The 12,748-nt window shown below is 41.4% G+C and overlaps 1 protein-coding gene across 1 annotated transcript in view; it reads left to right on the top strand.

The window, feature by feature from the left end:
• The first annotated feature begins 10,278 nt into the window (after positions 1 to 10,278).
• LOC138364661 (neuroblast differentiation-associated protein AHNAK-like) overlaps positions 10,279 to 12,748 on the top strand; it is a 19,553-nt gene continuing 17,083 nt past the window's right edge. Inside the window, exon 1 of the mRNA XM_069324637.1 lies at positions 10,279 to 10,393. Within this exon, the coding sequence (XP_069180738.1) occupies positions 10,279 to 10,393 (115 nt within the window). The remainder of the gene's footprint in view (positions 10,394 to 12,748) is intronic.

Here is a 12,748-nt window from a genome sequence, read left to right as displayed (position 1 = left end):
GTCGACGACCGGGCCGCGGGGACGCTAAGCCCCGGAAGCACCTCAAGGTAACCTCAAGGTAAGGTAAGCAAGTGCGAGAACGGGTTGGTGTGTGTGTTCTCGCCCACATCAGCGAGACTTTTTGTCATATTCCACTGCAAGCTCTCTGCCATTATACTATGTTTGGATTCCAATGTCCGAATGCATACCGGACACAAATTCATTTATTTATAGTATTTAATTTGTGGTGGAAAGGCTTAGGGTGAATAAATCATCACGTTCTTCGCTCATGCAGCCGGTGAATATAATGTTCACTAAGCTCAACACACTAGGAGCCAACACAGGCGTTTGTGTATCTGTTATTAGCCTACCTCTCAGGAATAGTTATATTGAGTTACTGAATCAAGATGTGGATATAACGTCCTATTAATTTGCCCAGGGAGCAAATAAAATTGTCACTTCACGACAGGAAAACAAAAAGTTACATATTGGCTGCTTCTAGGAAGTAAGACATAGAAGCGCCATGGCAAAGCATTGGTTGATGCAACCGGAAGATATTTATATAAATAAATTCGAAAAATGTGTGTTTGTATGATGTGCATTCAGGGAAGCCTCCACTGAAAAGACATACCTAGGCTACCTAAACCACTCTATCAACACCCTCCTAACTTATGCAGGCCTAAATAGTCACAAAATAATTTATTGTTAACTTGTAATTTATTAACACCACTGCTTTTATTTCATATTAATAATATTAATTTATTTGTATCATACAGTTTTTTTGGCGGGCTGACAGTGGTGACGTCACGGCGGGGCGTGTTTACCTGCCGTCAGCTGAGACGAAACTTGAGTGTTGTTGACTAGTGCCCCGTGGTAGTTCCCTTCAAAACTCAAATTACAGACGGATTTACAGAATTACAGACCCCCGAGATACTGGGGCAAGCTGACCCCCGGGGTATTGGGCCACGCTGACCCCCGGGGTACTGGGCTACGCTGACCCCCGGGGTACTGGGCCACGCTGACCCCGGGGTACTGGGCCACGCTGACCCCCGGGGTACTGGGCCACGCTGACCCCCGGGGTACTGGGCCACGCTGACCCCCGGGGTACTGGGCCACGCTGACCCCCGGGGTACTGGGCCACGCTGACCCCCGGGGTACTGGGCCACGCTGACCCCCGGGGTACTGGGCCACGCTGACCCCCGGGGTACTGGGGCAAGCTGCCCCCGCCACCTGTCACGGGTGAGTACACATTCCTGTAATCCTAGGCGCACTTTACGTCCTATATTATGTGGTTGCTCAGGATGCCGGCGGCTAGTCACAGATCCCTCCCCCCTATTTGTCCTGATGATTTTTTTTCCAGCTGAATTTTAAAACGTAAAAGTTTTGATATTTAAGGCTTCGGCGGGTAGGCGGTTCCATGGGTTTATAATCCTGGAGGTGAAAAAGCATATCTCCTGTTCTCAGTTTTACATTGTGGCATGTTGGGCTTGAAACCTGTTGTTGTTGTTTAAGATTCAGCTACTAGGAACAAAAAGTTCCAAGTAGCACGGGCTATGGTGAGCCCGTTGTGGACTTACCTGGCACAGGAGCGGGGCTGTAACTGGCTTGACACCGTAACTCCTTGTTTATGTTACACCTGGCCTTTTGAAGAACTTGTCTAGATTAAACATCCTCCAACTTGTTCAGTATTTTGAAAGTTTCGACGAGATCAACCCTATCATGCCTGGTTTGCTGAGTTGTTAGCCCTGTGGCCTTCAAACGTTCCTGTTATGAGGGGGGGGGGAGTGGTGGTTGGCATGATGGTGATGATGAAGTGGTCACTGGTATGATGTATGGTGATGGGGAGGGGTGGGGTGGGGTACTCTCGCAGGTCAATGACGTTCACGCAGTCACCTAAAAACTCATTATATTCTGTCCAATGACGTTACCACCGTTATCGAAATATAACAAAATATAAAAAATACATTTATTGTCCAATTATTATGAGTCTTATTGTATAATACGCGCTATTGCGTACAATTTGATACTACAATGAACGACGTAGCACAAACAATAAGGTCAATAAACTGGAGAGATGCGCGCCCAGGTCCAGGACCGCGCGTAGAAAAGTGGTAATTATGGTGTATGGTGATAGGTGGTCACTGTTATGGTGTGTAGTGATGGTGAGGTGGTCACTGTTTTGGTGATGGGGGAGGTGGTCACTGTTATGGTGTATGGTGACGGGGAGGTGGTCACTGTTATGGTGTATGGTGATGGTGAGGTGGTCACTGTTATGGTGTATGGTGATGGGGAGGTGGTCACTGTTATGGTGTATGGTGAGGTGGTCACTGTTATGGTGTATGGTGAGGTGGTCACTGTTATGGTGTATGGTGATGGTGAGGTGGTCACTGTTATGGTGTATGGTGACGGGGGAGGTGGTCACTGTTATGGTGTACGATGATGGTGAAGTGGTCACTGTGATGGTTCCCGTTGAGTATGTGCTCTGTTATCTCTTGACAGGGAAGAGCATATATATATATATATATATATATATATATATATATATATATATATATATATATATATATATATATATATGTATTTATATTAATTCAATGATCTACACGAGGTTTCCTACAATCATGTAAATACATTAATTGTGATTAAAGGATAGGAAACTAAAATATATCGTCCCATAAAGTATGCTTGCAATTAAAATTTCCATCAATTATTATTGGTTCAGGTTATATATTTAATAGTTTAACAATTTCTGTTGAAATTTATATATTCTAGGCTGTAGATAAATGTAACATATTGTATACATACAATTTAATGTGAAGAGGAGAACATTCTTGCAAATTAAAACTTATGATAAATTCAACGTACTGATATTGATTTGTTTTTATTGAACAAAATTGTATTGTTTAAAGGACAAAGGGTAAGATATATATGGAGATACAATATTAAATTTGTTTCATGTCTCGGTTATATCCTGCGTCATATAGAAAATCAAGGGTTTTCTGCTATGTATATATATCTTGGAAATATCAAGTTTTTTTGCTTTGGATATATCTGGCAAAATTAATGTGTTCTGCTATGGATATATCTGGCAGAGAGAGAGAGAGGACTGGATTGTAAAAATGTCTTGTTGAAGTAGTTTCTGGTGGATGTATGATAAAGGGGTTGTAGAGGTCGAATATGTTTGTTACAGTGAGTGTTTAAAATAGGATGCCTCCTGATTTTTCTATAATGGTTGATGAGGTAATCAATTGATTTTTTTCTCCTTGTTTCTGTCAGATGAATTTGTATTTGGTTATTTCATCTGTAACAAGAACGTTTTGAAGAGTTGGGGGTAGAATATTGTGTGGAAGACGATAGTTCTAGATAGCCTAGTTTTAACATTAGTTGGAGTTGAGATCGATTTAAAGGCTTGCCTGATAAGTTCATTGTTGCAAGGATAGTTATAACAGTTTGTGAGTAGTTATAGGGTACACCGGATTTTAAGAAAAATACGTGAAAGTTCAAGTGGATTGTGCGTATGGTTAATAGGGGGTTTGTTATCTCCTACGATAATGTTATTCTCCAAGGAGGCCTGGTCGACGACCGGGCCGCGGGAACGCTAGGCCCCGAAATCATCTTAAGGTAACCTTAAGGTAAGGTACGATTTCAAACGCACAGTCGTGGGATGACGACCCAACTCTGTTATTGCGTCACGGAAAACCTTGCGAATCAGGGTTCCGAATTCTTGCTGCTGTTCTCATCAACATTCTTAAAAAAAAAAAACGGAGGGAACTGCAGTAAGCCCATTGGGTAATGCTCCTATCTTATCAAACCAACTCATACACATGTCCAAATCTCGCCTGACAATCTATCATTCTCACATCTCACTCGGGAACCTGTTCCACATGTCTGACCCCATTTCCAAACTAGCACCCACCTAGCAGAGGGCTTCATTAACCAGAATAAATCGTCCTCCAGCTTTAGGCCAGGGATTTCATCAACTAAGCTCAACTGCCCTCAGGAAGGCAGTCATGGATGGAAAGGGAAGGTGGGGGGGGGGGGGGGGGGGAGAAAAGGACTTATGTTGTTGAATTGACAGCTAATTACGCCTTCTTTTCCTGAAATTGGAAATGTAAATTCGTCTACATTTAATTTTGACTGTCACGTGATATAATTTATAAAAACTGTTAATTAAGTCTTGCACATTGATGTGTGATGACTAAGAAAATTAGCAAAACTATAAATGAGTAAGTGAAAATTGTGCTTTAGTAGCTCTGGGCGATGAGGCTACATGTCAGGTTGTTCGCCACGTTGCTGCCAGCCTAATCGGCTGTTTTGTAAAAATTGTCTACGAAAATACTAAAAAAATTACTTATTTTTCTGGGCACACTCTCATGATTCAATACGATATTCTGTTTGGTTCCATAGTTTTATTCATTTGTTTGGTTTCACTGCTTTATTCGTTTGTTTGGTTCAAAGTACTTTATTCAGTTGTTTGGTTCTGCTGATTTATTAATTAGTTTGGTTCTGGAGATTTATTCATTTGTTTGGTTCCACAACTTTATTAATTTATCGTGTTGGTAATGGCTGAATTACTTTTATGTAAGGTATTTACGGTGGCTATTACGAAGAGTTATGGTCGGTCACCAACCCAGTACGTAGTGTACACGCACAGTACGTAGTGTACACGCACAGTACGTAGTGTACACGCACAGTACGTAGTGTACACGCACAGTACGTAGTGTACACGCGCAGTACGTAGTGTACACGCGCAGTACGTAGTGTACACGCACAGTACGTAGTGTACACGCACAGTACGTAGTGTACACGCACAGTACGTAGTGTACACGCACAGTACGTAGTGTACACGCACAGTACGTAGTGTACACGCACAGTACGTAGTGTACACGCACAGTACGTAGTGTACACGCACAGTACGTAGTGTACACGCGCAGTACGTAGTGTACACGCACAGTACGTAGTGTACACGCACAGTACGTAGTGTACACGCACAGTACGTAGTGTACACGCACAGTACGTAGTGTACACGCGCAGTACGTAGTGTACACGCACAGTACGTAGTGTACACGCACAGTACGTAGTGTACACGCACAGTACGTAGTGTACACGCACAGTACGTAGTGTACACGCGCAGTACGTAGTGTACACGCACAGTACGTAGTGTACACGCACAGTACGTAGTGTACACGCACAGTACGTAGTGTACACGCACAGAATGATGTTCTGCCTATAACAATTGATTCCCACTTTCATAATCCTATACAGTGAAGCATATGAAAAAATGTTTCCTCAAAATATCCCATAAAATTTCCCATCCTCAAATGGACTTCCGCTAAGGAATACTGACTGACTCGAACTGTTTTCTTCAAGAGCTCTCATATTCCGATTAAGAATACTTGTGGCACTTTGTTCACTGTAGCGTAAAGGTCTACGTCCTCGGTTCACAACTGAAGTTCCCTGGTTCGATCCCCGGGCAGGACAGAGACGGTTGGGCACGTTTCTTTTCAACTGTTGTATTCAGCAAGCATTACATAAGCACCCTGGATTTAATTAACTGTTGTGGGGCTGCCTGTTCCCGACAGTGGGATACCATAAGGTGAACTATATCTTTACATTTGATTTATTCCATACAAAGATAAAAATGGGTTTTCTGCTCACTCTTGTCTACAATTATTTGTCCAAATAGTTTCTCTTTGTAATTATTGTTCATCCATTTGGGGCACCTCCTGCTTCATTTCCAGTTTATATACATTTAGTTTCTTTTGCTTTTTAACAGCCTAACATCTTGTCTGTACCCCATGATGCGCACTGACGCACAAGATCTGTCCGAACTCTATCACTGAGGTTGAAGTCCCCCATTATGCGCACTGACGCATGCGCGGACAAGAAAATCTGGGAGAAGTGTTTTTGTGAGTGTCTGAGATATTAATATGATATGCAGAGGGGAGAGGAGAATATTGTCGGCGTTGTTGTTGTATGCAGATTAGTGCTGCTGGTGGACTAATGTGCTGCCATCTGTTGCTGTTGTCGCAGCTGCTGCTGCTGCTGCTCATGATTTGACTGCTGGGTTGTTCCTGATATTACCGTTGCTGTTACTAATGCCACTGTGTTACTGTTATTACTGCTGCTGCTGGTACTGTTGATACTGCTGCTGTTACTTATGCTCCTGCTGCGGCTGCTGCTGCTGTTACTTGTGCTCCTACTGCTGCGGCTGATGATGCCTCAATTTGCTTGAGAGTGAAGAGGTTTTAATATGAACGTGAGCGGCGGCTAAGCTTGCTTGTTCCTGAACGTGGACCCTTGTTGGCGATTTTTACATGCAAGTATAATTAATTCGTGATAGGACGAGATTTTGTTGTTGAGGCGTTGACGTAAAGGGGGTGTGGATGTAAGGGGGATGTGGATGTAAGGGGTGGGTAAGGGGGTGTTGTGGTTAGAGGGAGGGGGGTGTGGAGGTAAGGGGTGCCGAGTCAAGAAACATAAGGGGTGCTTGCTTAATTTTGTCGACGGGGATCGAGATTTAGCTCTTAAGCTCCACCTCCTGGCTATTATACCTGGTGAATTAATTAATACCTCCGGATATTCCAGCTCTGTCATACTTGCTCTTGTAGCTGTGAATAGTGGTCGCTTCCATAGGTAAAAGTGTATGATTGTCTCCAATCATACACGAGACGATTTATCGAAGGTAGTTTCTGAGTGTTAGAACCTTATATAATTCCATTAGGTTAGGCTGTGCCACCTTAAGTTATGGTATGTTAGGTTTGTTTGTGTTAGATTAAATTGGTTTGTGTTAGGTTGGTTTTCAAATATATTGGCGAACCTTTGTTGTGCACGATGTAACTTGTATCCATTCCACCACCGCCGGTTCAAGGTCATTTCAGTTGTTTACTGAACTTTTTGATGTCAACACCAGCAATCATTGACATCAAAAAGTCAACACCAGCAATCAACAGCCAATTAATGCACAACTACATTCTACCCACTTCAAGACCCTGAACCAATATGGAAGCAGCAAGAGGAAGTAAGGGCCAATAGGCCTTCTGCAGTTACTTCCATTCTTATATTCACTTATCCAATTTATACCCATTGTTTCGTGTTCTGTCTTGTGTTTGTCACCTCACCCAAAATTTTTGTACCATGTCACCTCATCCAATGGAGTATAAGTACGAAGAATTTGTGTGTAAATTAAGTCTTTGAAAATGTAATACGAATTACGAAACGAGTTCAGGCGTCAGACAATTAAAAAATGAGTTTTGGAGAATTGTTATTTTTATTACCACCGACAGTGAAGAAAAACATAAGAAATATATATATATATATTGTGACGGTAACGCGTTGGTGTTCGGCTGTTCAAAAGCTAGGGGTATGGCCTCGTCACATATAGAAACAAAAAATAGAAAATCTGGAACTTCGTCTGTGGTAAGGTAATGGGAAGACACACAAAACACAAGTAAATTTAACAATGAGATTTTAATTACGTTAGAAAAGCAAAACATGAATAAAATGGACATAAAATTCGTACATGAAATCAATCAATCAAAATAATAAGAATAATCAAATGACAAAATGAAAAGTTACGTTAAGACAAGTGAGTAATAACAAGTGAACAATATACAATCAAATAATAGGTGCAGGAATATTGGCTTTAAGCTGCCACCTCTCTTAGTACACGTAAGCCAGAGCTTAGTCTACCAACGAGACGTGTTAACTTGTTGAAAGCACTGGATATTCTGAGGTCTGTAGGTCGTGTGGCCCTAGACATCAGGTAGTGTGGCGGGTGGAGGGCAGGTGCAACTGGACACGCAGCCAATCAGCGATGAGCAGGCGACGAACAGGTAGTTTGGTGATTCGAGTGGCGGGGGGGGGGGGGGGGGGGGGGGGAGGGGGAGCAGGTGTTCCTGGTGCTGCATACGTTTGCTCTCTGGCAAACCTTGGTGTTGTATTTGTTGGATATTTCTTCCATATTAGTTGTATATAGCGACGAACTTAGGAGGGAATAGCAGGCTCAATCTCTTGAAGGAGATTATCGTCACAATATCTATATATATATATATATATATATATATATATATATATATATATATATATATATATATATATATATATCTATCGTACCTAGTAGCCAGAACGCACTTCTCAGCCTACTATGCAAGGCCCGATTTGCCTATTAAGCCAAGTTTTCCTGAATTAATTGTTTTTCGACAACCTAACCTACCTAACCTAACCTAACCTAACTTTTTCGGCTACCTAACCTAACCTAACCTATAAAGATAGGTTAGGTTAGGTTAGGTAGGGTTGGTTAGGTTCGGTCATATATCTACGTTAATTTTAACTCCAATAACAAAAATTGACCACATACATAATGAAATAGGTAGCTTTATCATTTCATAAGAAAAAAATTAGAGAAAATATATTAATTCAGGAAAACTTGGCTTATTAGGCAAATCGGGCCTTGCATAGTAGGCTGAGAAGTGCATTCTGGCTACTAGGTACGACATATATATATATATATATATATGTCGTACCTCCTACGATCGTCGGTACATGGCGATTGGTATTGAGAATGATGTTGCTTAATACCTCCGTCTTGCTGTAATATACATTTCGGAGTTTATTGACGCTAAATGACCCGACCAGGATTTTCGAGGCTAGCGATTTAGACAAAGTTATCGTGCTGGAGACTAGTGGGAGATGAAAGCACTGGTAAGGCCGGAATATACAAGTGCTGCCAAATGAAAATGTACAGGAAAGTTTAATGTTTTGCGAACTTATCATTTCCGGAGAAAACTTCACCAGTCGACCCTCACAAGTTTATCTTAGACTTATATTGGCAAAGCTGGACCTTTTTGCCGATGAGTTTGACATGAAGGCAAGGGGGCGAGAGAGCCTCATTTGGATGAGTGCTTGGCTTGCAGGGGCCAGGATTCATCATATATTTACTCATCCAATGATTAAACCTGTTCATCTCTCAACAATCATGGCCGCTTTGTTTACATCTATTAAATAGTTAACGTCATCATAATCCAAGGTTATTATTGTTACAGACAAAATCGCAGCGCATTAGAGCTCACACATTGCTGAATAGATGTAATCAAGGCCCGCAATGACAGAAAAGATGTACAGGTTTCGTAAGGGGTTGTGTGAATGATGAATCCTGCGGTCTTCAACACAAGCCTTGGTTGGTGTGGGGAAGGTGGCTACGCCTCTAAGCCCACCGCTCTGGTTACACCTGTGAATTTCGAATGTTTTTACGCCAGACGTATTTTTATGTTTTGCTTTATTTTGCTTGTATAGCGTTTTATTTGTGCAGTTATATTTTTGCAGTTTTATTTGTGCAGAATTTTATTCGTGCAGTTTTATTTGTGCAGCGTTTTATGTATTTCATGTATTAGATGTATTTCATTCACCGTGGGTACTAGGCTGCTATAATAGCCGCCCAGGTTTGGCGCCTTCTTTTGATAATTACTTACATGGGCACAAGGTGCCTAGTAGGGGGGGGGGAATATTAGGAGGAGACTGCGTGCATTTATTTAGGGCGAACAGGAGAAGCATTAGGAATATCAGACCGGGTTACCAGACATTAGGCTGCATGCACTTCTTTAGGGTAGCGGACCGAAGTATCATAACATTCAGTAGAGGGAGTTCTTACTAAGGTTCGTCAGGATTTATATTACAAGATAACAATAGTCTGGGTGTGCGTCAGGTGGAAAATTGTAAACTAACCTGGTTGCTGGTCCGGGATTGGAACAAAAAAATGTATATTTTGAGTAAAAATCAGTAAAGTTTAGGTATTTTGAAAAAAAGTTTACACGCAATTCCCTTTCTCTTCAAGTCCCTGTTCCCAGAAAAGACTACCAAAACACGGAGTACTTTATGTGACAACCGGACCGGTGTTACCACCAAGAGAACAGGTTTTCCTCCTCTCTCTCTTACCCTCGGAAATACACAGCATTATCCAACACATTTTGGCAAATAGGCTGGCGGCCGTCCCACACGCGCCATTGATATTAACCTAATGGTTAATGGTGCGTATATTTATGGTATATTAATAATTAATGGGTTAATATTTGTTACCAATTAATATTAACCTAATGGATAATATAATTGGGTAAATTAATGGCAAATAAGATGGTAGTATTCAATAGAAATAATCATCCTCTTACTTCAGGTAACTATGGACAAATGTTGAAGCCTCGCTTGCTGACTCCAAAATAAAAAAAAATCATTGTCAAGCAGTGGAGTGACTCGAACTTGCGTTATGTTGAATCACAAACACCTGCCTTAACCGACTCGGCCACGATGGTACAAAGGCCGACACACCCGGAACTGTTGAATTCACTGGGAGGTTCTGGAGGCCCCAAACCGGTGCCCAACCAGGGTTTTTACAGTCGACCCGACCACACTCTGGCCTATGGTAATGGTGTTCATCACTCTTTATACCATCATGGCCGAGTCGGTTAGGGCAGGTGTCTGGGATTGACGAGAACGCGGGTTCGAGTCTCTCCATTGCCTCAAAATGATTTTCATTGATATATTTGGAATCCATTGTGATTTCTTTGTGATTCAAAATATCTCAAAAACCTACTGGTTATTAGGTGTACTTTAATCCTGAACACATTCCAGGATTGAAGTATACTGTATACTCACCCGGAAGTGGGAGTGGGTGGGTATACATATTGGTGTATATGTACCTACATAACCTCCCCAGCATACAAGCTAAATAAATGCATATATTTAATTCAGTGCTGTAGAGATTGAATAGATTTCTTATACCCTTAAACTAAAAAAAAGTCATAACCAAATTGTTAAATAATTAATTGCCTGACAGTTCTGTTGTATTTTTAATTGAGTTTTGTCAGCGAGTGCTGTCATACCACTTTTCATACCACACTTTTTATTGAGTGAAAGTATTTTTTTTTGTAGGTAGCTAACTCCATTGTTTAGTTTGATTATAAACAAAATGTTTGAATTTTATTTGTTTACGCGTGCATTCACTGCACAAGTTTTTTCTTCTTTGGGTTTATTTTGTCATGTACTATATATACATACACACACACACACACATATATATATATAAATATATATATATATATATATATATATATATATATATATATATATATATATATATATATATATATATATAATATGTCGTACCTAGTAGCCAGAACGCACTTCTCAGCCTACTATGCAAGGCCCGATTTGCCTAATAAGCCAAGTTTTCATGAATTAATTGTTTTTCGACTACCTAACCTACCTAACCTATAAAGATAGGTTAGGAATAGGAACCTATAAAGATAGGTTAGGTTAGGATAGTTAGGGTTGGTTAGGTTCGGTCATATATCTACGTTAATTTTAACTCCAGTAAAAAAACATTGGCCTCATTAGAGAAAATATATTAAATCAGGAAAATTTGGCTTATTAGGCAAATCGGGCCTTGCATAGCAGGACGAGTACGACGTTCTGGCTACTAGGTACGACATATTATTTATATATATATATATATATATATATATATATATATATATATATATATATATATATATATATATATATATATATAATTATAAGGAAAAAGAGAAAAAGATACAAACTGGAACGAGAACGACGCTCCATCTACAGGCGAAGAAAACCAAAAGCAGAACACTTCACACACTCCAACCACTTGGGCTGGACGGTAGGGCGCCAGTCTCGCTTCATGCAGGTCGGCGTTCAATCCCCGACCATCCAAGTGGTTGGGCACCATTCCTTTCCCCCGTCCCATCCCAAATCCTTATCCCGACCCCTTCCAAATGTTATATAGTCGTAATGGCTTGGAAACCATATATAAAACGGAATCAAATCACGCTACAGAACGAAAAGCAATGTAAAGGAACTAGGAGTAATCATATCTGAAGACCTTACCTTTACAGAACACCATAAAGTAGCTGCCACGACTGCAAGAAAAATGACAAGTTGGATAACAAGGACCTACCAGTGATGATACTTTTCAGGACACTAGTGCTCTCTAGGGTGGAATATTGTTGCACTCTAACTGCCCCATTCAGAGCCGGAGAAATTGCTGACCTGGAGAGCGTCCAAAGATCCTTTACCACATGGAAGCCACTCTGTAAGTCATCTTAATTATTAGGACTGATCTGTATTCTCTTGAGGGCAGGCGGGAGAGATACATAATAATTTACACGTGGAAAATAGTAGAGGGGCTGGTCCCAAACCTGCACACAGAAATAACACCACATGAGACCAGGAGGCATGGCAGGATGTGAAGAATACCCGCGTTGAAGAGCAGAGGTGCAACAGGTACTCTGAGAGAGAACTATCAACATCAGAGGCCCGAGACTGTTCAACACGCTTCCACTACACATAAGGGACATAACTGGCCGACCCCTCACAGTGTTCAAGAGAGAACTATCAACATCAGAGGCCCGAGACTGTTCAACACGCTTCCACTACACATAACTGGCCGACCCCTCACAGTGTTCAAGAGAGAACTATCAACATCAGAGGCCCGAGACTGTTCAACACGCTTCCACTACACATAAGGGACATAACTGGCCGACCCCTCACAGTGTTCAAGAGAGAACTATCAACATCAGAGGCCCGAGACTGTTCAACACGCTTCCACTACACATAAGGGGCATAACTGGCCGACCCCTCACAGTGTTCAAGAGAGAACTATCAACATCAGAGGCCCGAGACTGTTCAACACGCTTCCACTACACATAAGGGACATAACTGGCCGACCCCTCACAGTGTTCAAGAGAGGACT

Source organism: Procambarus clarkii, chromosome 14, assembly GCF_040958095.1.
Source record: "Procambarus clarkii isolate CNS0578487 chromosome 14, FALCON_Pclarkii_2.0, whole genome shotgun sequence".
NCBI classification, from domain to species: Eukaryota; Metazoa; Arthropoda; class Malacostraca; order Decapoda; family Cambaridae; genus Procambarus; species Procambarus clarkii.
This window is presented reverse-complemented; position numbering and strand designations above follow the sequence as displayed.